Source organism: Phlebotomus papatasi, chromosome 2 (assembly GCF_024763615.1).
Source record: "Phlebotomus papatasi isolate M1 chromosome 2, Ppap_2.1, whole genome shotgun sequence".
NCBI classification, from domain to species: domain Eukaryota; kingdom Metazoa; phylum Arthropoda; class Insecta; order Diptera; family Psychodidae; genus Phlebotomus; species Phlebotomus papatasi.
The window spans coordinates 92470293-92497939 of NC_077223.1; the positions used below are offsets into that span (position 1 = coordinate 92470293).

Sequence of the window (27647 nt, forward strand, 5' to 3'; positions counted from 1 at the left end):
AAGGAAAATTTTGTGGTAAGATTCTCTGAGGAAAATCTCTTCTAAATTGCACTAACATCAATTTCTGCACGATGCTTCTGCAATTCTGTCCTGCTGAGAGCCAAATCACTGGCCTTCTGACAGAGCTGCTGAGAAGCATCCGAGAGGTCACCCTTCAATTTGCTATTTACACTCTCCCACTCCTTGAGCTTCTCCACCATCTCGTCCTTATTCACTTGCAATTTGTTCCTAAAAAGATCAACAAACATTGAATCATGTCTCATGGAAAATGTTGCAGAAGGACTAACTTGTCTGAGATTAAATGCTGAATGCAATTGTCATTGTCCAACTGCACAATTCGCAGGACTTTGAGGAGTCTCGTCACGAGATTGTCCACGTGAATGACCTGATCAACGAGCGTCTGAGCTGAGCCAAATTCACTGATTGATGGGATTTCTGCCATTGACTCGTGAACACTCATGTCCTCAGACAAACTGTTCTCTCCAGATTGTTGTCTGGAATACCAGAAAGGGAAATTCTCAATGAAAAAGAAATATAGGGACGGGGACTTTCCTGCAAAAAAGCTTAAACTTTATGAAAATAGATCTCAGAATGATCCTTTCCTCACGATTCTGAAGCTGTTTCCGAAAAACATATAAACTTTCTTTGAATATTTCTAGGGAATTATTGTGCTATTATAATGAAAAATGAATATGTTTTTTTAGCACTTTACTGTTCTCAAGTGCTTCTACATGATCGACTCTTCTTTGTATTGGTTCCTGTCACGACTATTTGATGGGTTTTTAGACAAAATTTTAGAACACGACCAGAACTGGGGAAAACAGACGAGATAAGAACCAATACAAAGAAAAGTCGATAATGCAGAAAAACTCGAGAACAGTAAAGTGCTAAAAAACATATTCATTTTTCATTTGAATAGCATCATAATAAAATTTAATCACATTTGACTAATTAAACTGGCTAATTACCTAACAATTCATTACTAAAATAAACTGGAAATTTTCTACAAACAAATAATTAATGGTTTAAAAAGCATATTATCTACATGTCATTAAATATTATTGTATATTTTAGAATTTACTTATCATTTTATCTGGCAATTTTATTTTGCTCTAAATTTTGATATATGTTGTATTCTATTTTGCTCAATTAAAAAAAATAACAACATATTTTCCATTTTGATCATTAGAATGAATTTCTACTCAATTTAAATATTCTCCCAAATAAAATACATCAGCATCAGTATCGCATTCGTTTTACTTAATTTTATTAAAACATTATCTATCGTCTAATACAGGTACTTGACGAGTACTAAAACTGCAATACTATTTGCTAAAAAAAAATTAGGCAAAAAACAAATGGTCAGTAAAAAGTCAAAAATGGTCAGCATAAAATTAAATTTGATCAGCAAATAATTCGAAATAATCAGTAAAAATTTTCAATTTTGTCAGTAAAACGTAAAATTTTGTCAGTAAAAAGTTAAATTTTGTCAGTAAAAACTTCGAATTGATCAGTAGATATATTCGAGTTTATCAGTAAAAAATTAAAAATTAATCAGCAAAAAATTAAAAATGGTCAGTAAAAAGAAAATATGGTCAGTAAAAAATTAAAAATGAGCAGTAAATATATTCGAGTCGATCAGCAAAAACTTAAAAATGAGCAGCAAAAAAATTAAAAACCATTTTTTATATTTTACTGAGCACTTTTTGTTTTTTACTGAACATCTTTTACTTTTTACTGATCGTGTTTTATTTTTTACTGATCACTTTTTACTTTTTACTGATCATGTTTCATTTTTTGCTGACCACCTTTCATTTTTAACTGACCCCTTTTAATAAAGTACTGCTCTTTTTTAATTTTTTACTGACCATTTTTTTATTTTTTACTGATCATTTCGAATTTTTTTCTGACCAAATTTTACTTTTTACTGCTCGTTTATTCAATGCCAAAAAATTATAAATTGTGAAATTAGGATCGGAGGAACGTCTGTTCAACAGGGAACGCCTATTGACACTTTTGTCAAAATTTTGAAAGTTATTTAATGTATCTAGTAAAATATAAGTAGTATAACGTTTTTTCTGTAATATACCTTTTACTATAAACAGAGATGTTCAAATTTCGTATCCCAAATGGTACAGAGTAGGGTGTCAATAAGTGCTGACACGAGTTCTTAAAGTGTCAATAGACGTTCCTTTCACCCTATTTCTGATATAATTTTCCGAGCTATTTATTTCTTTTCTTGATTTATCAGTTAATCTTTCATGATATTCGAAAATCGTAAGCCCTTTTTACCATTCCATTTAGTATAATGAAGTACTAAATGTACTAAAAAAAATATAAACTGCATTTAAGTTAACTTATAACTTCATTTTTCACATTGATATTGGCTAGACAACACCATGGTACTAATTACACTAAAAATCTAAAGCTCTGGTACAGCCCTTATCTAGGTTTAGTACACGCAAGATATCAAAAAATGTGTAACTGGACATTTCGATTAATTTGTCTTCTCTAAGTCTAAAATATTGAAAAGAGATCGATTACGAATCGTAAATGAATTTTTCAAAATTTTTAAAAATATTTTTTTTTTTATTAGTACTTCGTTTAGTACATTTAGTAACATCAAAATTTTATATTCAAAATATAATATGATCATATATTAAAGGTAATTAAGCCATTGCATTGTCTTGCTAATATTGCGGTATTTTTCCGTATCTTAAATCTAACCTAACGTGTTCTAAAAACTGATCTAAAGCAGTTTAAAAAAAATTATATACTCATAGAAAAAGAATAATTAAAAAAGCATACTCGAAAAAAAATTGAACATAAATAGCTGTTGACTTCAAAATAGTTTCTAATTTTGCAATTGAATAAAACACCTTTTGTAAAAGGAAATTTTAGTACAATAAAGATGACTTTTGCAGAAATTAAATAAATACTTTAGAAAAAAAGCTTCTGTACTTCTGTAGTCAAAAAAACTGCTTGGCGTACCTAATTTAAAATTACAGAACTAAATATACTCAACATTTCACATATATTTAATATGAGGTTATTGTACTAAAATTTGTACTAATACATTTCTGAATAGGTTTAAGTCAAGGTTGTAAAAAGTCCTGCGGCACAAAAATTGCCAAACAATGAAAAGTAATATCATTTTTTGTTGGCTTTTGAAAAATCTAGATCTTTATAACGTGTACTAAAATGTATGAGACTACAGCACCTTTGGTTTTGATTTTGCAAACTTTTCATGTTCTAAAGAATGGTCAATTATTTAAAGGCCTTTAATTTTCTTTTAGGGAAGAATGAAATCGGTTAATCAGAATCAAAATTATGGTTACATGAGTATCAAAAAACTCCAAAATAGTTTTTGCCTAGATTACAGGCGCGAAAACGTTAATTGAAATCGGTTTTTTTTATCTTACCTCAGACAAGATCTTGCGTCCCTCATTCGCGATGTCTGCAGTTCAATTTGCTGCCTGTTGGCGATGGCTTGGGACAAATTATTGAGCGAATCATCATGTTTCATAATCTCAGTTGGACACTCAATCTGCGACAGAGCCATTCCTGAGGACGACACCAAATTCTGCGAATGTGAATCTGGCATAGTCACATCCTCCAGGACATTCTCCATCATGAGGCAGGGCTCAGTCTCCGAGTCCAGCATTTCGGTGGAGTCAGAGTCTTCTGCAAAAGCCAAAATAAAACCCAGAAAATCAATGAAAACCGCAGAATGTTCCGCGATAATTTAAACTGTCCCAGTTGGATAGGACATCTCACTAATTATTCCCAGCATAGAATGTGGTTTACCAGCGTATTGTTGGTTTTCGTGACAAGGAGACATTTTAATTATTTATCTGTATCGCATGTCCTTGCACAAAAGTGATGGTTTAATAAATAATTCAAAGTTAAATGTTAGCACGAAAAAAAACTTTCCAGAAAGTAAATAGAGACTGCAGAAGAATTCTTGTGAAAAGTTTTCAAAAGTCTCACCTATTGAAATAGCCGCCGGATCCTTCTTAGCAGCTGAAACTGAGGTTTCCGGGTGCTGACGATGAATAGTTGTGGCATTCCGAATGGCATTGATGACGACGGCAATGAATGAGTGACTTCTTTGCGGCGACAAAGATCCATCATCGTTGCTCGCCGCCAATTTCTTTACAATCTCAAACTCTGGACTTCCCTCACCACTGCTGGCACTCTGGGAGTACGCCTCATTGTGGTAGACGACGTCCTTCAAGTGGAAAGAACAAGCATTATTAAAGCACTCTGAGAAAAATTTCATTGTTATTTTTACAATGCGAAATTGTCGATTTTACTCTCGATAAAACTTTTGTTGAGCAGAAAAATAGTATTTGAATTCTGTAAATAACTTTCGAAAAATACTTTCATTTCAGCATTTAAAATTATTTGTTGGAAAATCAACGGACAAATTTTACATTTAAGGTTATGTTAAACATAACCTGTAAACTATTTTAGATGAAAAAATAGTTACAGTTTTCATGTGAATACAATCTTTATTAGTCATTCCGTAATTTTAGAGAGATAATGGAAAATTCAAGTTGATTTTTCTCTCTAAAAAAAAAACAAGATTTCAGAGCGTTAACAAATTCTAACCTCAAAAATTCCTCTGAGTTCTTAATTTTTCAAAACGATAAAATTATAAATCTGTGGTTTGAAACATTCATTGTTGCATTTCATACGCAAGTTCTACGTTACTCTCAATAATAAAAAAATAATTGCACAAAGTAAAGGGTTCATTGGACTTTTTAGGTTATGATAAACATAACCTCATATACTGAAAAACGGAAATAACCAATTTATCAAAGAAAAGAACACTTCAAAAATTTCGAATATTTTTTTTAGTATTGAAAACGTAATCAGTGAAAGTCGTTGTGACAGTTCTTCATTATTATAGGTTCTTTCCCTAAAAAAAGTGATTGAAAAAATTATAAGGTTAGAATATGGTAAGAACTGAAAGAAAACTTTCTAAAAACAACTGATCTGTATTATATTTCTAAAAATTTTAAGCAAATTATCTCAAATGGTGCTGAAAGTGTGTCAATAGGTATGTCATGTTGAGTTCTTAAAGTGTCAATAGCTGTTCGTTAAATCCTACTATGTTTTTCGGAAAATTCTTAAAGTTTGTTAAAAGCGAAATTTGAAAGGTTATGTTCTGCATAACCTCACAAAGTTTTTTCTTAATAAAAATTGTTAATAAAATAAGGGAATTCAGCTCAATAACTTTAGAACTTTTCTTAATCTATCCTTCAATATTATGTCATAGTGTCAATTAAAAGTTTTGCAATTAGCTCTCGCTCAATCGACTCTTTTTCAATAGGACGCAAAATTTTATTGACAATTTTCACATTTGATTTTAAAGCAAATTTGTTCAAATTCGCTATAGTTCCTCTTGTTTTATCGTGATTCTTTATATTTGAGCGCTTTTTGTGGAATTTGTAATGATTTTGATACCCAAATCTCTCGATAATTTGGATGATATTTTGCCCCATATGCCCGATTGAAAGAGAGTCTACTGTAACTGTATTTTTTTTCGAAGCATAACGTCTTTTATATGTTTATTACCAGACTTTCTATCTAATTTAAATTATTCACTTAATTCAAATTATTCCATTTTGTTATTGGATAATGTTTCTCAAAAGCAAAAGAGGCTCATACTATAACCTCCTTTTTACTTTGAGAACAACATAACCTAAAAATCTACGCTTTGACTTTTCTAAATACTTCAAAAACTGCTGTTCAAATTCAATAAATGTGATTTATTTATTTTATTTATTTTTATTAGGGGTCCATCTGGAAGATGATTGCCCAGTACGATTTATTATCCATCCTAATCGATTAAAATTTTCAACGTTTTAAGTTCTTCATACTTAACCAAAAATTGGTGTGGAATCTCAAAAAATGAAAAGAAAAACATTAAAAATTAAAAGTAGCACCAGATAAAAGTATGAAGTTTTTTCATTAAATATTATTTTTCTGGTTATGTTACTTTGAGGTTATGTCCAATTTTTAAAATAACCTCACTTTGTTCTTTTCATAACACTTTCTTTGTTTAAGAGAGACTTTTCCATTAAAAATTACAAAACGACCGCGGTTTAATTAAATAAAACTAATATTGTTGTATCTAATAAATAAATGGTCTCTTTTAAGGTTAGACTAACAAATAAATACAACACAAAAGTCTGTTTTTATTTAAACAAGAGAATCGACCCTTGAAGACGTTTAGAAGAAATTTAATGCACATTAAGTTTATTATTTTTTCATTCTACTAATTAGACGTAAAATTAAAATACTATTTTTCTATTTATTTTGAGTTTTGAAGAGTATTTCGTATTTATTTATTTTTTCTCTGAGTGTAATCACTCAGAATAGCACCCACTAATCTCCCAGAGGAAAATATCTGTGAGAAAATTATGATAATATACTGAAGAAGGTCATATGATGATGAAGAACACAATAACAGAATGTCCAAGCAGAAGCATGCAATCAAATCAACAAAAAGGGAAAATCACCAAATGATTTTCGTGATTTTTGCCAAAGACGCAGGAAAAGGGAGAGAAAAACATGCAAGTCAACGATATCAATTTCCTTATCAAATGGAACTCACCTCAGCAAAGTAATCATCACTGTTTGCATGAGTGTGTGAAAGTGATTTTTCAACAAGAAACCCAAAAATATTAAATGCTTTTCGCAACATTTTTTGTTTTTGTAGCAACTTACTCTCTCAGCCTTTTCGCTGCGTCTCTTAAGAACTTATTTGAAGAATTGTCCTTAAATCCGGACACTTCTGCTTGGTCCAACAAAGTCAACAAACAAAGGGATAACGCAACAGAATGTGACCATGAAGATGTGCATGAATTTTTATTTATTGAGCATATTTCGTGTCTAGCATCTCACCTCGAGATCCTGCTCGGAGATATTGTAGGACGATATCAGCTGCTCCACGAGACTATCGAGGCGGGATCCCAGGTTAGAAAGGGCAACAGAGGCTCCTGACACAGCAGCACTCTGTTGGGTAATCAATTCCTTGCTGCGCGCTTCGAGAGCGCCATATTTGGCTTGCATTCCCATGTTTTCTTGCCTGAAAGCAAAATGCAATTTTCGGAGCATATAAACAAATTGGTATGTTTCCAAAACCTTTTTTAACTAAATGATGGCGCTGTAACTGACAAATTTTCAAAACTATTTACTCAATAGATGGCTCTTCTGGTTTAATAGCTTTGACATGAAGTTAGTTTCAATTATCTTATGTCAGTTTGCCTTTGAGCCGGAAAATATATGGACTCGATTGAGTCCGACAGCCTTACATAAAATAGAAGAAGAAGAAGAAGCAACATTCATTTGGGGAAAGGATTCATAATTTCTGGGATTTCTTCTAAATTCCCTTCTCTGCTTGGGATCTTACCTTCTCTGCTCAGTCGTTCTGACTAGATGACGACACTCTTCCTGCAACCTCTCAATATCATTGTCCTTCTGCTGAGCCTTCTGTCGCCAAGTCTGCGTCTCAGTCTCTGCTTCTTTCAGAGCATCCACCAGAGAAACCTTTTCATTGTGCAGAAACTCTTGCAGCTCATGCGTCTCTCTCTCTGATGACTCCCTGTCTTCAATAAGCAACCTCTCGCGCTCGAGCGACTGCTCAAGGTCCCGCTGAAGTGTACTGCAGATCCATCTCAGTTTGTTGATTTCTGCCTTGTGCTGCTCTGCCACGTGGACATCTGTGGTGAGCTTGGACTCCAGAATCAGCAAACTATCGGTACTTTCTGCTTCAGCGGGCGGTGTCACGTGGACGGACTCGAGCATGGCAAAGACTCTCTCAGAATTGGACTGCAATTCTCTCTGGATGAGCAGTTTTTCCTCACGTTCTCGCACAAGTTCCTGCTGCATCGACGAGATCTGATGCGCTCTATCTGACAGAGTGTTCTGCAGCGTCAGCTGGTCCTCCTTGAGCCGATTGATGGTAGTCGTAAGAGCTTCTATTTCTCGATCTCGTATGTCAGACTGAACTCCCGTCGAGATTGTTTCTGGTGCATGAACGTCAATGTACTTTGCACTTCCTGCGAAGGCTTCCTCAACGTCTTTGGAAGTTATAGCCGTCTGAATGGCTGTCTCATGGTAGATTTTGGTCTTTGGGGAGGATTTCTTGGGAGTCTTTGGGTAGATAGGGAGGGTTTTTGACGGAGAATCCTTCGGAGTGGATCTCTTGGACCGAGAAAGATCCCTGGACATTGAATTACTCCTGGACGATCTTTCCTGTTCATCTGCAGGGATCTCTTTTCTCCTTCGCGGTAGGGTGCCGTATTTATCCAAAGGAGAACTTTTCTCCAATGCTAGAACTCCTAGCCTTGTCTTCACAGTCACAACATCAGCTGTCGGTGTTGAGAGTCTACCAGCTCTTGGAACACTCGGTCCATTTCGACTTCCAACTGAGGGCCATCTTCCATCATCTGTAGGAGTTGCACCTGGAGTCCTTCCTCTGGAAAGTGAAGGAGTTCTCGTAACTGTGACTTTTTGTGGTGATGATAAGTCCTTAGAGGGCGTGTCCAGCTTCGTTGGTCTTCTCACGGAATTAGTCCTTGTGAGCGTGGAAAATGGAAGCTGAGGCACTTTTTCACGGGATCTCGCTCTCTCAGAAGTTGCCAGGGACGGACTTCCCTTAGCAGCTGGTGGAGTACTCCTTGTAGCAGATAGAGCCCTGCCTCGAGCTCTGAGAACCGCTGGATCTGCTGTCTTCTTCACCAGCGCTGTCTTTGCGGTTGTTGGTTCAGTCATGGCAACTTTCTTCTTTCCCATCGGTCGCCTGGAAGACAGAGGCTGTCCAGAAACCGATGAACTTTCACTCCCACCTCCCTCACTTGTACAATCGTGACCACGTATCAGCATCCCGCCCAAACTCTTGGTATCACAAGCATCGGAACAGAAACTGACCATGCTAGAGTCACAGGATACCGTTCCGGCGGCGTCTTCGTAGCCGCCGGCACTGCTTGCGTAGCCGCCGCTGTTGCTGCTGAGGGCTCGTTCGAGAACACCAGCCCCGGCTGCAGCTTCGCGCGAACTGGCGCCCACAAACTCAACGCCACTATCGCTGCCTTCGCCATTGGCCACGGCAATACCCTCGCGCAGCTCCAGGGCTGCCATCTTCCGATCCAGCACCTCCTCGCACACGTCCATCCGACAATCTCTTCTTCAGCTGCAGATGATGAGAATCTACCAAGGTCAACTCAGTAGATCATTCTGTAAAGAAATCAGGAGCATTTTTCATACCAAAGAATCTAAAATTATTCATAAGAATACAAAGTAAACGTGACCGCTATCATTATTTTTATCAATTGATAAGCTTGCTACCGAAATAAAAACAGTGATGAAGAGCTTGATTTTTTCAGAAAAATTCAAAGAAATGAAAGAAAATGAAAAATTAGAAGTTACATTAGCATAGATATTCAAATATTGCAATGATTGTAATCGTACAACTTCGTTACTCATCGAAAAGATTCGTTTGATCTGTCGCAATTTGAAATGTTTGACAAAAATTTATAAGTTGACAGCGACGCTCCAAGTTGTAATTCAAAGTTGTCACGCTATTAAGGTACGGTCTATTATTATAGTATTATAGACTTTAGTTAAAGCTTAATTATTATTCATAATTTAGTTTAAAGCTAGTTAGTAGATAGGTACTTAAATAATAACGTATAACTTAAAAATTCATTACGTGTTATAAGTGCAGTATTAATGGAATATGAGCGCTTCTAGAAGATATTTTACAAAGTTTTCAAGATAAAATGATATTGAAGTTTTATTACTAAATAAGTGAAGATCCTATAAAATTTATGTAGTCTTATTGTTTTTATATGGCAAAAAACAAACGAGCAGTGAAAAATTCAAAATGGGCAGTAAAAAATTAAAAATGAGAAGTAAAATATCTAATTATGGTCAGTAAAAAACTTAAATCTTTACAAAAATGGGTCTAACTTATATATTTAACATTTAAAATAGGTGCAGATAGAATGAAAAGCCTTTTATTTTCCCTTTGCCAAAATTTGGTCGATAATGTCACTATTTCAATTTTTTTGTTACTGCACAATTTTAACTTTTTACTGCTCATTTATACAATGCCTTTTTATATTAGTAATGCATAATACAAAAATACTACGAGAAAGGTATTTTAATTATTAGACAAAAACACTAAATTAATTTATTTTTTGTTTCACTTTCTGATGTAAAATTCATAACTTGATAAATCTTTTAATGATAAATACAAATAATAATATTTTTTTTAAGTATCTTCTTAGATTGCAATATTTGTAAACAGTCTGAAGAAATTTTCAAAATATTCCCGAAAAATCGGTTTCTCTTATTTTCCTTCTTATCTACCGTCTATCTCTCCAAATGGGAAAAAAATCATCAAGACGTAGAAAATTTTGCTTGTGATATGCGAAACAAATTAACTTTCTATATGAGACTTGATAGGAGTTGCGATACCGACAATTTGATCCACTAATAAAATAGGGTCAGAACAGATACAGAAAAATATATCGGTCTTCAGGGAGAGTGGGTGATAACAAAATTTATTATGGCTGTAGGGATTTTAGTGAAACAATTGTATCATTTAGGAGGATGATAAATAGCCCTGGAAGTAATGTTCAGTGCAAGATTTGTGAACTGATAGTGGTTGATTTGTACATTAATTGAACATCTCCAACACCATCGGATGACACAAATTTCAGAGAATGGACACCACTGGCCATTTCACAATGCAGTGCTCTCGCCGGGTACTGCGGAAGGAAATTGCGATAGCATAGTTGATGTTACTGATAAACCGATTTATATAAAAATAACAACTTTTGAGATAATAGATGAAGTTTGCAGCAAATACTATCATGCGCAAAAGTAATTGTATATGACCAATTTCTTTATAAAATCGTATAAAAGTAAGGTTATGAGGTAATTAACCTCAAACAAAATATATTATGACTAACAAAACCGTAATAGGGGGAAGTGGGGCACCTTTGAAATGGGGTACCTTTGAAATACGTTTTTTTCTCGCTTATTTTTAGTTTGATCTCGATTCCATTATAATTTTATAATAAAATGACTTTACCTACATAACTGGTGATAATTTTATGATCCTAGTTCTTAGATTTCAGAATCTACGAGCACTTTTCCAAAAATAGTCTGAAAGTGTAATTCTGCTCCCGAAGTTTTTGTTAATTTTCTTCACTTTAACAATCACTACCCAAAAAAAGCACTGTTACAAAGGATAAAGGGTTAATGTGCATAAAAGATTATTGCAAAAAATTGGATCAAACTAAGATTGTTTTTTTTTTTTAAGTAGAAATATTTTCTGGAATATCTCTTGGGGCACCTTTAAAAGTAAAAATGGGGTTCTTTTGAAACACCGCTGGCAAGACTATTTTCAAGTGACATTTTCTCAGTATACGTATGCAGAGTTCAAAACTAACACAAAAACTCAATTAAAACCGAAATAAATGCCTCGTGCTGTGTTGAATTCCTTTTATTTTTCCAATAAGATTTCTTATATTTTCAGTCAACAAACTCAGACTTTTGTTTTTCACTCCCGCTATCATCACCATGGTCCTTATTCTTCAGCTTAGAGCGCCCTAGTTCTACTACCATCATTTCCTTCTTGCGCTTAAGCTCCACAACTCTGGACCAATTCCCTCACATTCCCTTCAGTTTTATCAATTTGTCTCTCGGCTGTGGATATTCCTGACCTTCAGCGATTATTGGATTTGACTTTTTGGTAGCTTCTTTATATTCCCATTGACATCTATCCCATCCCTCCTCAATGAGATCTTTGTATTCCTGATGATTTTTACACTTGAAATACCTTACAGGATCGTCGAAGAAGCCTTCCGGAAGCGCTTCCTCCTTGCTCGCAGGTTTCACTTCCATTTCTTCTTCGCTTGTTAGGATCAGCAAACATCACATAATGACGGAATTCTTTGTAAACATTCTACCGCACTGCACAAATTTTTCCGGCTATTTCTCGAAATGCGAAAAACCCAAAGCACAAGTAAATGTTGTTTACATTTTTTTCTGTTGAGAGCATATCAGCTGACAGCTGCCATTGGGGTTACCATACGTGATGCACACCAAAAAATGATTTTCACCTGCATTATTTTATGCACGAGACATGATCTCAGAAAGTCCTTTACAAAATTATTTAACAATTTTTTTCACTTTTTAAACTCGACTTATTATATTCTTTACACTATGTTCTATCCGTTAGAGTGCTTAAAAGTGATTTTATTATAAAACAATGGGTAAAAAAGTCGATTTCAAACTTACCCCGAATCATTTCAAAGTTACCCCACAAGGGGCACCTTTGAAAAAAATGTCATGTTCTTTTAATTTGCCATTTTTGGAAATATCAGAAGTTTTTACGCCTAAAAGTTAAATATGTTGTGAATCACAATTAGCAAGAGATTTTATTTGTGATATAATTGATTTCTTAAATTATACCTATAACACAGGAAAAAACAGCAAAGTGGGAACTTCATTCTCATTTTAAAGGTGCCCGACTTCCCCCTATTATTATTTTAAATCACGGTTTTAGCTATTTTTTTAAACAAATAAATTTATACGAAATTACAAATATTTTTGTTACATAATGACCAGCGCACAATAACTTTTATTTGTAAACATGTTTTCAAAATTTCCCATGAGAATGAGCGAGATGACTAGATCTAGATCTCACTCACTCTCATAGAAATGTCAAAAACATGTTTACAAAACAAAAATTATTGTGCGTTGGGCATAAAGATTTATGTTTGAAAAATGAAATTTTACGTCTAAATGCTAAAAAATATATAATTAAAAAATGCTAGAAAACACTGACTATGCTTTATGTTAAATATCAAACAACCACGCTAGTAATTTAAAATCGCACTTGTGAAAAAATTAGGGCAGAACCACATTAACAGTTATTTTTATCTACGATAATTCCGAAACCGTAAAAAACCTTTCCAAAACAAGCATACTCCTAATAAATAAAATAACATTTCGGTCAATAAGTCCTTAGACTGACGCATAAATGGAACCACTATAAAAAAAATTGAATATATCGCGAATCAGCCATCTTCAAAATGATGTGTGAAAATTTGACAGTAATCGCGCTATTGGTTCTCAAGTTACAACTATTAGAATCAATCAACCTAAGTTTCTTTTATTAAATGAAAAATTCTGAGTTTCGTTTTTAGATTAAACATTATTATTTACGTTAGAAAACGATAATCCAAACTAAATATAAGCTACATAATTATTAACCGAAATCTTCACCGTTAATTAGGATGATTCAGATTTGGTTTTCGGACTTCTACCTTGTTCAGTGAACGAAAGTGTCAGATTTCTGGGACTTTGTCTTTTAGGCTAAAGACTGAACTTTCCCATCCAAGAGTCATCTGATTATTGTTTTTGATAAATTGTTACGTCGGCTCCGATGCCCATTCTTGTTCATTTCAAGAACCTATATTACCAAGTTCTTTTCCTAGGTGTTTCTGAAAAGAATGCGTAGAATTGACTCCAGTTTGAGATTGAGAAGAATTGACTCCAGTACCGCAAATATTTGCGAGCAGTATAATTCTTAAACTCTTTCCGTTTCAAATTAAGAGGCCTAAAGAAATTTGACACTTTCAAATTAAAGATCTTTATCGAAAAATAAGCATCGATTTAAAGATATAAAATTTAAAATGTTATTTCGAAATAGATGAGATCAGTGACGAGATTTTATCAATTTTGAAGCAGCGATTTCTTAACCACGGAAGTGTAATTTAATTTTCTATACGGATAAAGGCAGTGAAATTACCATCTTGCTTTTTATGATATTTTCTAAGATAATATCGAAGATTCATAAACAAGTATAAATTAAAAAATAAAATTTTGAGAGTTCAGTATACCTGCTATTTTCTCCAAAATATTGTTCTATCAAATGTAACAACTAAAAAATCATTTGCATTTTAAATGCCCTTTTTTGTTCAATAACAACGATAACAAGTATTTACACAGCGACACGCTCATTTATATTTCGAAGATTGACGTAGAAAAATTTGTAATTCAAATTGTTATATATTTTTGCAAAAGCAAAAAATTGTTACCTAAGAAACCTATTCAGAGGCGTTAAAAATCAATATATTTAGATGATTTCCTTCTTGCAGTTGCAACGAATGTGCAGCAAAAAACAACCATAATATCTCTTCCTCTTCACGAAAATCCAATTTGTTGGCAAGTTCTGAAACAAACTGGTACAAACAAAAAAATCCATTTCCCTAATATTTGTATTTTATAGTTGCGTATAGATTGCAAAGTAACCAATTTGAAGGAGATGGCAAAGTTCCCATAAAACATGTTGTATTACTTTTTATTAAACTACAAATTCACTCTTGGTATTAATTGAAGTGAAAGACTTGCACATATTGCAATTTAGCCGTATAAGCATCGTGATGGACGGAAATCATGAGTTTCAATGAATTGAATTGATTAATTTACAAGTGAGAGAATGAATGTTCTGGTAATGGATGAATGAGTACGAGGTGAAAAGGAAAACTCTTTTATTACCCCATTCATATAAAATTATCTCTGCTTCTCACTCTCTGCAATTTTGTCTTTACTTTTTCTCCCATTTAATACGAAACGCGTTAGGATTTAGTGATGCGGAACTTGACAAAACAATAAGCCAACGAGTTTTCAAAAAAAAAGAGCCCATAAATAATACATCCAGACGACCGTTGAGAAGATTATAAAACTCACTCATTCAAAAATTGACCACTGGAAGACTTTGGAGTGGTCAATTAACCAATTTAAGACCGATTACTCCACTATTATCCATTAATTGAAGCCTCTGTTTCACTCGAAAGCAATCAATAGTTTAGGTTCGATATTAGACATCTTCGTCTATTTTTTTTTGCTCGTCTGACCTCAAAAGTCACAAAAAAGGCAAAAATATTATTGCTCTTTTTCTCCATAACCATGAACCTCATTTGGAGATATTAATCTTGTTGTATTGAATTTTTTTTCGTCCAATGTCTCTTCAACATTTCTCCAGGAAGAATATAATTCAATTCTCATCAACTTTCAATTCTTGTGGGCGAACTAAATGCGGCTTTTTGCAGAATTTCTTTGGCATGATTTCCATATGAAATGCGTTTGTTTGGACTCAAGAGAAGCTACAATTATTATTTTTCGTGAGTGAAAATATTGTAAGAGAAAGAGACGAATTGCAGACAAAAGAAGGCGTAAATTTCTCAGAAATCTCCGCAAATTTCATTCATGTCTATTTCAAAAATATTGAGGAGGTTTTCGAAAGGGGATAATCAGTGGTTTTCGTATTGCACCCTCCTTGTACGTATTTCTAAATGCATGACTAAGTTATGTACCAATGAGTTTTGAAAAATTGCAGAATTACCCCTTTAGTGGTTTGTGCCTAAGATCAAATCTTCCAGTTGGTTTTGAACCCCAAATAAACTTTGACTGATCATCAAGAACATTTAGAAAGCAAAAAGTTATCGGTAAAGTATCAGGTAAAAAAATTCATGCAATGAACATTTTATATAATGATCCAAAACTTTCAATAATGTATGAAAGTTTACACTGATCATTTTTAGCACTAAATTTTAGGGCCTATATATCCTGGAGGATCTTTCTGTGTCTATTAGGGGCTTTAGCCTTTAAGGACGAGAGGGTCAAAGATTGCGGGCAGAAAAACACCTTTTCCTGACTTTGTAGAGCAAAACATAACTTTAAAAGCGGTGGCAGCCATAATCCCGAAAGCTAAAATCCCGAACTCCAAAATCCCGAAAAGGCCAAAATCCCAAAAATCAAAATCATGATTGAGTCTAAATCCCGAATAAATAAAAATCCCGAAAAACCAAAATCCAAAATAGTCAAATTCCCGAAAAGCAAAGATCCCTAAAGCCAAAATCTCGAACTCCAATATCCTGAAAGCGAAAATCCCAAATGGTCCAAGTACTAAAAGGAACGAAATTATTCGAAAGCTAATGTGTGGAATAATTCCCAAAAACAAAAAAAAAATCCTTTTGCATGGGGCAAACCTGCGTGCAATCCTGGGATCAGCTATGATACTTTTCAGAACTAGGGATTTTACTTTCCGGGTTTCTTACTTTTCGGAATTTTAGTTTTTGTGAATTCAGGATTCTGGCGTTGGCAATTTTGGTTTTCGGGATCACTGCTATTCGGGACTATTCAGGATTTTGGCTTTCGGGATTTTATTCGGGACTCGTTTATCTATATGCTTTTTATTCAAAAACTTGAAAACAGATGAGATGCTTCGAGAAATTTTGATTTTGAATTGAGAAATAAAAGCAAATAAACCATAAAACTCTTAAAATTCGACGATCTTACTGGCTGTTTAACAACTGGGAATATTTGAGAAAGAAGTCACATCTTTAATTTGAAGCTTGTGTCTCTTACGTACGAATTCTTAAATAAGTCTTGTCCTAGACAAACTGACGGCTTAAATCGAAAAACGCTTTAGCAAGAAACTGATGGAAATGTAGTCTAATCATTCTTTTGATTTATAATTATGTTAAGTTTTCGATTGGCATAAGCCGTAGATGTTTTCAGCACATTGAGATCAAAACGTCTAATCGACTTTTAGAAACTCATTCGTATTTTTCTATAAAAATCTTTTATTTTAAAGCGACAAATTTCTTTTTTCCTGAATCTCAAATGGAATAAACTTCAAAAAATAAAATCAAGCCGTAATCCAAATACCGAAGTCTTTGCAGTCAAATGCTAAAGTCTTTAATTCAAAATCTGATGCTATGACCTTTAAAATCTGTGTACGTACACTAAAATTTAATATTAACTTGTATTACAAAGCCTTATTACTTTTAAACTCAGAATAGGGATTTTTTTTAATTTTGACATTAAATGAATAAAAAACAGATTGGGACCAAATATAGTATTCAAGTTCCTTTGTATCAAAAATTCAAAAATATATTGGTATTACATCAGATTCATTAAAGAAGTATGGGAAGAATTTGAAGTGTTCGAAGCCAGAGTATATGCGAAGCCTAAAAGCCTACCCCTACCTTTAAAAGAATTGGATTAGTTTGACAAAATGTACATGATAAATTAACTGCTTTCAAAATTCTAGCGCGAATACTGATCAGGAAGCTGTGATCAGGTATCACAGTCTCTTTCTAGAGCTATTGAATACCCCTTTGCCCAACAATAATGCGAAACGAAAGGAGTGAAAAATTTGCGTGATGTGCCTCCATAAAATCAAACAGAAGAATAAACAGATCATTAAAAATGTGTCAGGAGACCTTCATTGTGATACTACCTAATCAAAATCATAAAATGCGTGGGAATAATCGCTTTGATGAAAGCCTGCGATGACATAAAAAAGGGCACATTGAGCTTCTGCACGAACTTTTCTGCGCGTCATAAGTCACAAAATACATTTTATCAATTTTATTTGGCTGGTTAAATCAAATCGCAAAATATTGGGTGTTGCTGAAAGCAATTCAATTTATCCACCCACCGTGGAAATCGAAAGCCACTCACCCTCTCGAGAGCACTTTGGTGGAATTATTTCGACGGGAAAGTCCGAAGAAAACACAAATTGCTGAAGCAACGATGAGAATATCATGAAATTTCTAATATTTTCACATTTATCCAATAGCAAGGTTTTTTTTCAGTATTTTGGTGAAAAGAGCCCCAAGACTTCAATGAGAAGCTGAAAAATATGCAGACATGAAAATGATTTTTTTTTGGTAATCTTCTGCTACAACGAAGCAGAAAATTTGTCGCTGATTTAAGGGGTCACCTTGAAGAGGAAGCTTCTTGTCAGTCAAACACGTACTACGTAAGAAATACTACATTTTATGCAAATTTCTCTCAATATTAAATTAAGAGCTCAGTCGGGATTTTCTCCTCTTCAACAATAAGACAATTAAATTGTGGAGAAGAGAGCTACAGTGGTCACTCAAATAATTTAATCAATTGCAAAAACCGCATTTATGGTGGTTTTTTTGAATGAAAAATTAAAGGGAAAGTCTTTCTCCTGAATGAACATCCTTTTACCACTTTACTGTTCTCAAGTGCTTCTACTTAATCGACTTTTCTTTGTTCTTGTCTCGACTGTTTTCCTTAGTCCTTGCCGTATTCTAAAAACCACGAAATAGTCGTGACAAGAACCAACACAAGAAAAAGTCGATAATACAGAAGCACTTGAAAACAGTACAGTACTTAAAAAAAGTTCATTTTTGATTAGAATAGAACCATTTAAGAGAACTCCGGAAATTAATTCGGAACATTTTATATCATCTTACTCACAATTTGATTGTACTGATTTTGTTCTGAGATTCATAATTCTCATTATTGAACATTATTTCTATTTAAAGGGAGCTGAATAGTGGTGCTATTCCAATGAAAAAGTAAAATTTTTTATCATTTTACTTTTCTCAAGTGCTTCCACATAAGCCCAAACAAAAGTAGATTTTGATTCTCCAATAGTGTCTTGGATAAATGGTACATGGAACTCTATTTACACAAAAAGTCGTTGATGTTCGAAGAATTCAAATTCAATTTCGAATTTCCATACTAAATTTTCGAACAAGGTGGGGAAAATTTATCAAATATTACACTAAAAAGCTGGCAAAAGCATTACTCGGTGATTATGGAATGATTAAATAATGAAACAAGAACAGTAAGCGTCGTTGTTCTGTATTTTTTCCTCACAACAATGTGAAGACCGTCACATTTCGACATTTGAGCATTTCGAAATTCGAACAGGATGTAACTTCCGTCGCCTTGCGAAAGTATTAAGAAGTAAGACTTACCATCCACAAGTAGATCTTGAAAAATTCGAAAATCTATTTGGAAAGCCAAAAAAGAGACTTTCTTACTTCTTTATTTTTCTTTTAACTTTTCTTTTCGCAAGATGACTAAAGTACATCCTGTTCGAATTTCGAAGTGCTCAAATGTCAAAATGTGACGGTCTTCGCATTGTTGTGAGGAAACAAAACAGAACAACGACGCTTACTGTTCTTGTTTCATTTATTTTCTATTTATTTTTGATAAATTTTCCCCACCTTGTTCGAAAATTTAGTATGAAAATTCGAAATTGAATTTGAATTCTTCGAACATCAACCACTTTTTGTGCCAATAGAGTTCCATTTACCTTTTATCCAAGACACTATTGGAAAATCAAAATCTATTTGTGTTTACACGCAGAAAGTCTCTTTTTTGGATCTTCAAATAGATTTTCGAATTTTTCAAGATTTACCTCTGTACGAAGGAATGAGATTTTACTTTGCATGAGTTCCTGGAACGCCTGTTTGGTGGTTTTAGAACACGGCGAGGACTAGAGAAAACAGTCCAGACAGGAACCAATACAGAGAAATGTCGATAATGCAGAAGCACTTGAGAACAGTAAAGTTCCAAAAAAACATGTTCATTTTTCTTTGAAATAGCAGCATATATTAAATTTTTTGAAAAAAATGCACTTTTAAAGAGAAACAAAAAAGTAGTTCAAAATCCATTTGAAATTAGCAACTTTTTCCTCCAAGTGAGGAATAATTTCCTCCTGCTAATAGCAGTGGCAATTGCTCTAAAAATGTTTAATTCTCAAGTTTTTATGGCCATTTCAGATGCATTTTTATGTCAAAGCTGATGAAGTAATATATCATCTATATCACCTATCTAAATGTGAGAATATATTATTAATTTGAATGTTTCTAAATTATTACTCAGCTTCTCATATATATTTTTTATTACGAATAAACCATAAAAGCTTGAGAATTAAAAATTGAGAACAGTCACTAGCGCCACACGTGGGAGAAAACACTGCCCTTACGTAGAGGAAGAGGTTGTGGAAAGCGTATTCTTGAACAATAATTCCGGTTAATTATGAAAAACGCCCCATTTTACATTAAATGAATTATTTGATTACACTAACATTTTGGTCTTCATTTCTTCCACCCTGAGGATATCTCTAAAATTATCTCTACTATTTTACAAACCACTGTATATTCATCAAACAAAATACTACTTTGTTGTATTGTCTTCGGGACTGGAAATCACGTGCACTTCTCATAACGTCTTTTACATTTCTCCTCAAGTTCAGAAAATCAATTTAGTTGCATAAAACAGTGAGTAAATTTAAATAAATTCAAAACAGTGCACGTGCTACGTTTCCATGCACATTATTTTATTTGATTCGATTTTTCCCTTTGACCTTCTGCAATGTTTCCATTTTAGTCTATAACGATAAAAATAGTTCGATATATATGATGTTTATTTCCCTACCATTCTTGTACTTTTAACCTTGTCTGCTGCAAGAATACCCACAACTATTCTTCAAATAAATAAATTGACTTTTCTCCATCGAATGACACCTCCAGTTTGTATATTTGAAATATAAATAATCAATTGAAGACAAGAACGTGTATTCCCATGAACGAGAAGCTCATCAGTGAATTTTAAAAGAACACCACACAAAGAACTTCTATATAAAATAAAACAGAATTCTAAATGATAGAAGGGCTTTTTAGAAGATTTTCTTTATTTACAATTTTGAGACACTGAACTCTGCCATTTTCTGTCTAATTTAATGTCTCTATATTTTATAGCCATGAATAGTAAATATTTGAAATTGCAATCCCAATGAAAACAATATACCCTAATTCCCAACACTCCCTTCAAAACATTCAGAATTTGCTGCCAGAGGGTGGTAATTGCACTTTGCCCTCATGCAATATTGAGATTGGTTGTTTTGTTGTGTCCCTATTCTATCTATTCTACCCTCAATATAATGAAATTCGCCAGAAATCGATCAAAATGGCTGTATGCATCGTAAAAACAAACTTTAATAACTTTTCTGAATGAAAAATGCATATAGCGAAGAAAACTCGCAGATAGTGTAATAATGTACATGTTTAAAGTGAATCTGAATGTATTTAAAGTAAATGTAGAATTAGAAATTCCGATTACGGATCTTAGAAATAAAAATTAGCACATTCACGAAGTAATTTCGATATCGGAACAACTATGTTTTCCTAACGTTAAATTCACCAGTTAAGTATGAAGTTATTTATAGTGATTTTCTGTCTTTGTATTGTAGAGCCCCCGTTATATAATTTTATATAAATAAAATCAAAAAATTCCCTTTAAAACCCTTTAAAATTCAAAAAAGAATTTGTTAAAGGTATATTTTAGCTGAAAATCCTTGTCACTGTCACTTTGACGTATACAGAAAAAAAATCGTAAAATTGTCCATAAATGTTTGTTAATTCCCATTAGGGACTTACGAAATGCTTTATAACCCACAAAACAGTTCGTAAAAGATTGTAGTTTTTACAAACATTGTTCGTAACATGAACACTTGACAAACACTTTTTGTTCATTTACAAACATTTGTTCGTAAATTCACAGAATAATGTCCACAAAATTTTGTCATTTGTTCGTAAAGTTTTGACAGACAAACAAAAATGTGTGAAAAAACTTTTGTAAAAGAACAAACAATGTTTGTCAAGTGATCATATTATACGAACATAGTTTGTGAAAAAGTTCAAGCTTTTATAAAATTTTTCATAAATTATACGAATTATGAACATGTCCTCAATTGGAATTAACAAACTTTTATAAACAATTTTACGAAATATTTTTCTGTGGAGACTAAAATGAAATCTAAAATGTTTTATGTTCAATAAATTTCTAAGACCAAACATCATAATTGCGAAAATTGTTATATTTAAAGTTTACTAGTTATTCACAATAGAAAAATTTGACATCTGTCAAATTGAGGAATTTTGACACTAAAGTTTGACAGTTACAAAGTAAGAAAAATTTTGAATCATAATAAGCCCAGTTTAAAATAAACAAAAATAAATTTATAATCGTTCTACAATTAATTAATTAAATAAGTAAGCAAATACGTAATATAATTTAAGACTAAATCTACCAAAATCTGGTCAAATTGACCGGTTTAAAAACTTTTTAAAATCAACATATATTTAAACGCTCCCATGTCACTATCAAATTTTGTGAATTTCTTAATATATGCATGCAAAATATTTTTCAGTGTTTTTTCTTCTTTTACAAGAAAAATTTGTTTAGTATCCTACCCCGTCGTGGTTTGTCATTTGACCAAACGTGCTAGAAAAACGACCGAAAGCGGTCGATACACTGAGAAAAGAAAGAGGCTACGATTAAGTTTTTTCTTCATAACTTTAACACTTTTTAGGTGTAAAAATATATCAACATTTTTTAATGTTAATTTTACACCTTTTGAGAGTAAAATCAACATGAAACAAGGGTAACTTAAAATACACCTAAAAAGGGTAATATTTACATCGATTTCGGATCAATACTGCAGGGTAAAATTAACATTTCCGAAATGTTATTTTGACTTTTTCGGATTTCTCTCACTCATCAGTGTAGGTTTAGTGTTAAAAACTCTTCTTACTTTAAAAAAAATCTGTAGTTAAAGTTATAAATAAAAAATCAGGCCGCGTAATAAAAATGTCTCAAAATCATATACAGTAGAGTCTCCCAAATTCGAACGCTCGGGGGGTATTTTTGACATTTCTCACCTCCCAAATTCGAACGATTTTTTCAAAACTAACGAAATTTGTGTGAGATTAAATTGTACTTTGAATCAAATTCCCGTACTTTCTCGCAAGTCTTAGTGGTAACATACTTCCTTTTCATTTTACACGACCATAATGTATGTAAACATTCAGGAAGAAGCACATAAATATGATTTTCATTCACCAAGAATACCAACTTTCTAACATAACCTCACAATTGACATTTTGAATCCAAACGGCGTTCGAATTTGAGAGATTCAGATTTGAGAGACTCTACTGTAGCTTATTAGATGCATTTCAGCTATTTATTAAATGTAATCTTTTTAGTTAGAAAATCCAATGAAAATGTATGTCAATAGCATTATGACATCTCGACATCTGTCATTTTCATGGAGAATTTTTTACGCCTGTCAATGTAATGCATCACTCGATTCAAGTAAAAATTAGTATTTGGCTAAAGTATCAACTCCTTTCAAAAGTTATTTGAAGGTCTAATTCATTTAGAATTTATTTAGAATTTAGAGTAGTAAATTGTCTAAATTAAAATTTCTTTTTTTCACTATTTTCTTTCTTATGATTTATGTTATAGAAATTAGTATATAATGACCTTTCTTTCCTTTAGAAAACTATTTGAAAAAAATATCTATGAGCACTTAACGTAAAAAATAAACCTTTAGGTTTTGACAGTTATTCAAATTGGCGGATAGAAACGTCAAATTAAGATAAGGATCACGCCATTTTATAATTCTTGATAAAGAATCTTTCTCTTAAATGTGAAGACCTTTTTTGTTTTTATTTTCTTTTTTTTATAAGAAATTGTTGATTTTTTGGTGTTTATTTAATAGGGACAAAGTCACCCACACCTTATCCCAAATGCAAGCCTTTTCTAGAATTTTTTAAACACAGTAAAATTTTATAAAATAAGTTCTAACAGCACCAAATCCATTCATAAATAACGGAACAAAAATAATTCCAGTCATCCCTTTCACTTTGACTATCTACTTTTATTGTGAAATAAAAAATACCAAGAAATGGGACAAACTCCCCTCCATTTACAGTTATATTTATTAATTTTCCTAAACTGTTCAAAATTCTAAAGGACTCGAGCAAGGAAGAAAAAATATTTAAAAAAATATATATTACCAGCCCTTTTTGAAGATTTTTATTTTCATATTTTATAAGAAATCTCAAAATTGATGAACGTATTACCAAAATTTAAGAATTCATGAGATATTGCACACACACTGAACTCTAGTCTCCGTTGTCTATTTTATCAGATTTTTTCTTTTATCAAAAATAACCACTTGAGGTTCAGGCTAAAATATGGCAAGAGCCTTTGGGTAAAATCAGCATCAATATGAACAGAAATCGATCCCAATTTTACGTGAAATTGCTTTTTATTTCAAGGACCATCACGTATTTTGCAATTTAATAAAAGTCATAGTCCAGTTCTCAGAGATCTCAAAAATCTAAATAATAAGAAATTTTACTGATTTTAAAAATCTAATGCATCAATTTCCCTTTCCATCCAATCCTAATTAAACAATAATTACCTAAAAAGTCATGCTTGATAAGTAATCAGCCGAGTTAAGCCAAACGGTTAAGCCTTTGGTCTGAAGCTTGTATTATATCCAGCTGTTTGAAGTCCTTATGCAAATTAAACTCATAAACTGGTAACAAATTGGTAAATAATTAAAAGCTTATATTTTAGAACGCAATAGTCTGATTCTAAAGGTTTCATTGAAAACTTATGTAACACATCCCATGTACTCTAGCTCTACTCTAGCCTAGAGTGCTTCATGAGAATATTTCCAATGCACGAAGCATATGCTCGACAAACCTCTCAAGAAGAAGTAGTCGTGCGAAGGAGATAAATTGGAAGACTTCGAGAGAGCGGTTGAGTGGACAAAAAAGAAATTTCTGTCTCACCGCAAAGGTGAGATGATTCAAGAAGGGAAACAAGCAAAAAAGCAGATGAGGTGAGCCGAAGAAAAATGAGTAGAAACGTGTGTGAATTCATGGAACCGGAATACCTTGGAAGGTCACAAGTGAGACCCAACTGAACACTGGTAACACGATCACGTGAGATATTAGGGAGTTCACAAGAGCCATCGTTAATCTCCCAGAAAGATTCCTCACGAGACGTTCGTGGCATTCTCCTCGAAATGTGGAGGGAATATAATTGAGGAAAGATGATCGTCACCCACGAAACCGGATGGATTGTCATTGAATTCTTATGCCTCTCTCTTTCTTTGAAAAAACGTTCTTTGCCTTCCCAGAAGTGCATTTAATATCACTGAAGAGCCATTTCCGCGTGTTTAAGAGTAGCCTTTAGCCTTCTATTGGAATTCACAGTGAGTTCTCGGGCGAGAGAATAATATTCCTAAATTGACAATATCGCCACGATCTTTAAAGTTTAAAATTTCCCCCCGAGAGATTAGGAAGCATGAATCAGAAAATGACGAAAGAGGATTTTTGATTTGCTCCAGAAACACTCTCAAATTACCTCAGGAAAAAAAAACGATAAAATTGTGTAAAATATACCACTATTAACTGTCTTGGTGCTTCTTGAATTATTTATTGCTACTCCAAGTGGGAGAAATAATTAAGAAAAAATAAAAACTTTTTTTCTTATACCAAGTGATGCCAAAAAATACCTATTCTCATAAGAATTGAGATTGTGTCTCGTGTAACTGCTTTTTTTCACGAAAATTACAAAATAATCATTAAATATATTCCACACCTTATATCATAATATGACTTGAAACTAGATATCATTAACATCATCTTCAGCAATCAATCTTCATCTTTTGCGTAAAACTCTTCACCAAACAATCACATTAAAACATTACGATACTTAATGACTCAGGTGAGAATTTGACGCACTCGCATCCGGATAATAAACCCTCAAACAATGATATTATTATGCATTGCAAATTAAGGAAATTCTACTTAAAATAATATAGAAAAAACAATTTAATTATTGCAGAGAAATATAACACAAGATGGGTCTCATTCTCTAATTCCGCTAAAATTATAATAAATTAAAATATTGTAAGGTTAGAATTTTAAACCATTTAGCTTTAGAGAATATAACTAAAAATAAAATAAAATAATCTCAAATTATTGCAGAAATGCTATATTTGTCTCTCAACTAATCAAATATTTACAAATGATTCCTCTAGATTTGGAGAATTGTGAGGCTTTTGTCATTAGAAGTTTGAATAACTTTTTCTAGGTTATGTTCAACATAACCTCACATTGAAAACTATCTTTTCAATTACAAGAAGTCGGCTCAATGTAAGTTTTATATTGTTGAATTTAGGTTTGAGTAAGTTGTTCGAACAGTTGGTAGTTTTATATAGATTTAGGTAAGTGAGCTTTATTAAGCTTCTTCTCCGTTCAATTTATAGAATTTTTCTCTGAAGCAAAATAACAATTTCTCAAGTTTTTAATAATTTTACATCCTAACCTTATTACCATGACTAATTTTAAATAAAAAATACATTTTTGTTGTTAGTATATTAATAATAAATAAATTTGAGATAGAGCCTAATTTTCTTAGTAAACAGGAAGTTTCAATGTGAGGTTATAATCTCTCAAAAGTTTATCAAACTAGACTAAAAGAGTATTCAAAATTTTCAGAATATATATGTATTTTTTTAAACTAATTTGTGCATAACGAATAAATTAGAGAACTTAAATGAACCTTATTCTTTCATTTGGCTAACAGATGGTTTCAAAGTTGTAGGTTACGTTAAGATTAACCTATGAAAAATAATTACAAATATTTTAAGTGGCAGAATTTCTTATATTTTATCATGCAGAAGAATTATCGATCCATAAACCATGATGAAAAACTAACCTAAAAGTTCTTTAGATTTTAAATGACTTAAAGTCTAACCTCAGAAAGCTAACAAATCCGATTTTTTTGAGTGATTTTAAATTCAGTAACAAAGATTGAAGGTAAATTACTGAATAATAGAAGAAAATTGTATGATACATTGAACTTACAAATTCTGTAATCTAGGAAAGCTTTTTTGTTTGCCGAGATAACCTCAATATAATCTCAAATTCTAAATTAAGCTCTATGAAATAGGAAAATGAATTCCATTCTGAATTGGTAAGTAGAATGCTTTCTCTGAAGTGGTAGACACCAAACTGGTAAATGTTTACTAATTTTGAAGAAAAAAGATAATCCCAATTTTTTATAGGTTAGATTCAATACAACATCAAAATTAATAAGAGAATAGAGCTCAAAATTAAAATGTTCCATAGACATCAAATTCACTTAAAGCTTTGATTTTGAATTCAATATGAATTCAATTTATCACATAAAACAAATTATAGGTTATAATATTACAGAAATTTGAGGTTATGTTAAAAATATTACTGCTACCATAACGTCTGAAGGATGATATTGTTAAAGTTAGAAAGTTATAAAATTCTGATAGAGCTTTTGATTTAACAAATTCTAATACTAAACATATCTTCAATATTCAAATATTTCTGTTAATTATAGTTTAGAATTGAGGCTTAAGAGCCATCTAGAGTTAATTTTTCATCTTTTAGCGTTAAAACTCTGCAAATTTCCCCAAATAAACTCATAATGTACTAATACTGAAAGTCCGATAATTTAACATCCCATCTCCCAACTCTCCTAAAGTGAGGTAGCTTGCGAAGAAATTTGAAACTATTGCCACAAAATGCTCCCACAAGAAAACTTGCAGCAAGTGCATATTAATCTCTAAAAGTGTCTCTTGTCTCTTGTTTAATTAAATTTTCCAACCACAAATTCACAATGTAAGACAATAAGGAAAACACATGATGTGTGATAAAATTACATTCTCTCATATTTATGGTCTTTTCAGCACCTCAAGCAATAGACAATGCGAGGTCGTTGTCCAAATTTGGTCTTTTGGGTTTCGAGTACAACCACTTTTACACAATTCAATGCAAAAACTGCAATTTTTTGAACGTGGAAATATCAACGACCTTTCCATATCTTCCCCGTACTGGCCTCTTTAGCTAATCAGAGAGATAAACTAACCATTTGCG

The 27647-nt window shown here is 32.6% G+C and overlaps 1 protein-coding gene across 1 annotated transcript in view; it reads right to left on the reverse strand.

Moving 5' to 3' along the window:
- LOC129802392 (uncharacterized) overlaps positions 1 to 27647 on the reverse strand; it is a 55163-nt gene that overhangs the window by 4776 nt on the left and 22740 nt on the right. Inside the window, exons 2-7 of the mRNA XM_055848160.1 lie at positions 7424 to 9249; positions 6916 to 7099; positions 3991 to 4231; positions 3423 to 3684; positions 288 to 494; positions 57 to 228 (exon numbers count right to left, since the gene is read on the reverse strand). Of these exons, the coding sequence (XP_055704135.1) occupies positions 57 to 228; positions 288 to 494; positions 3423 to 3684; positions 3991 to 4231; positions 6916 to 7099; positions 7424 to 9186 (2829 nt within the window). The 5' untranslated portion in view covers positions 9187 to 9249. The remainder of the gene's footprint in view (positions 1 to 56; positions 229 to 287; positions 495 to 3422; positions 3685 to 3990; positions 4232 to 6915; positions 7100 to 7423; positions 9250 to 27647) is intronic.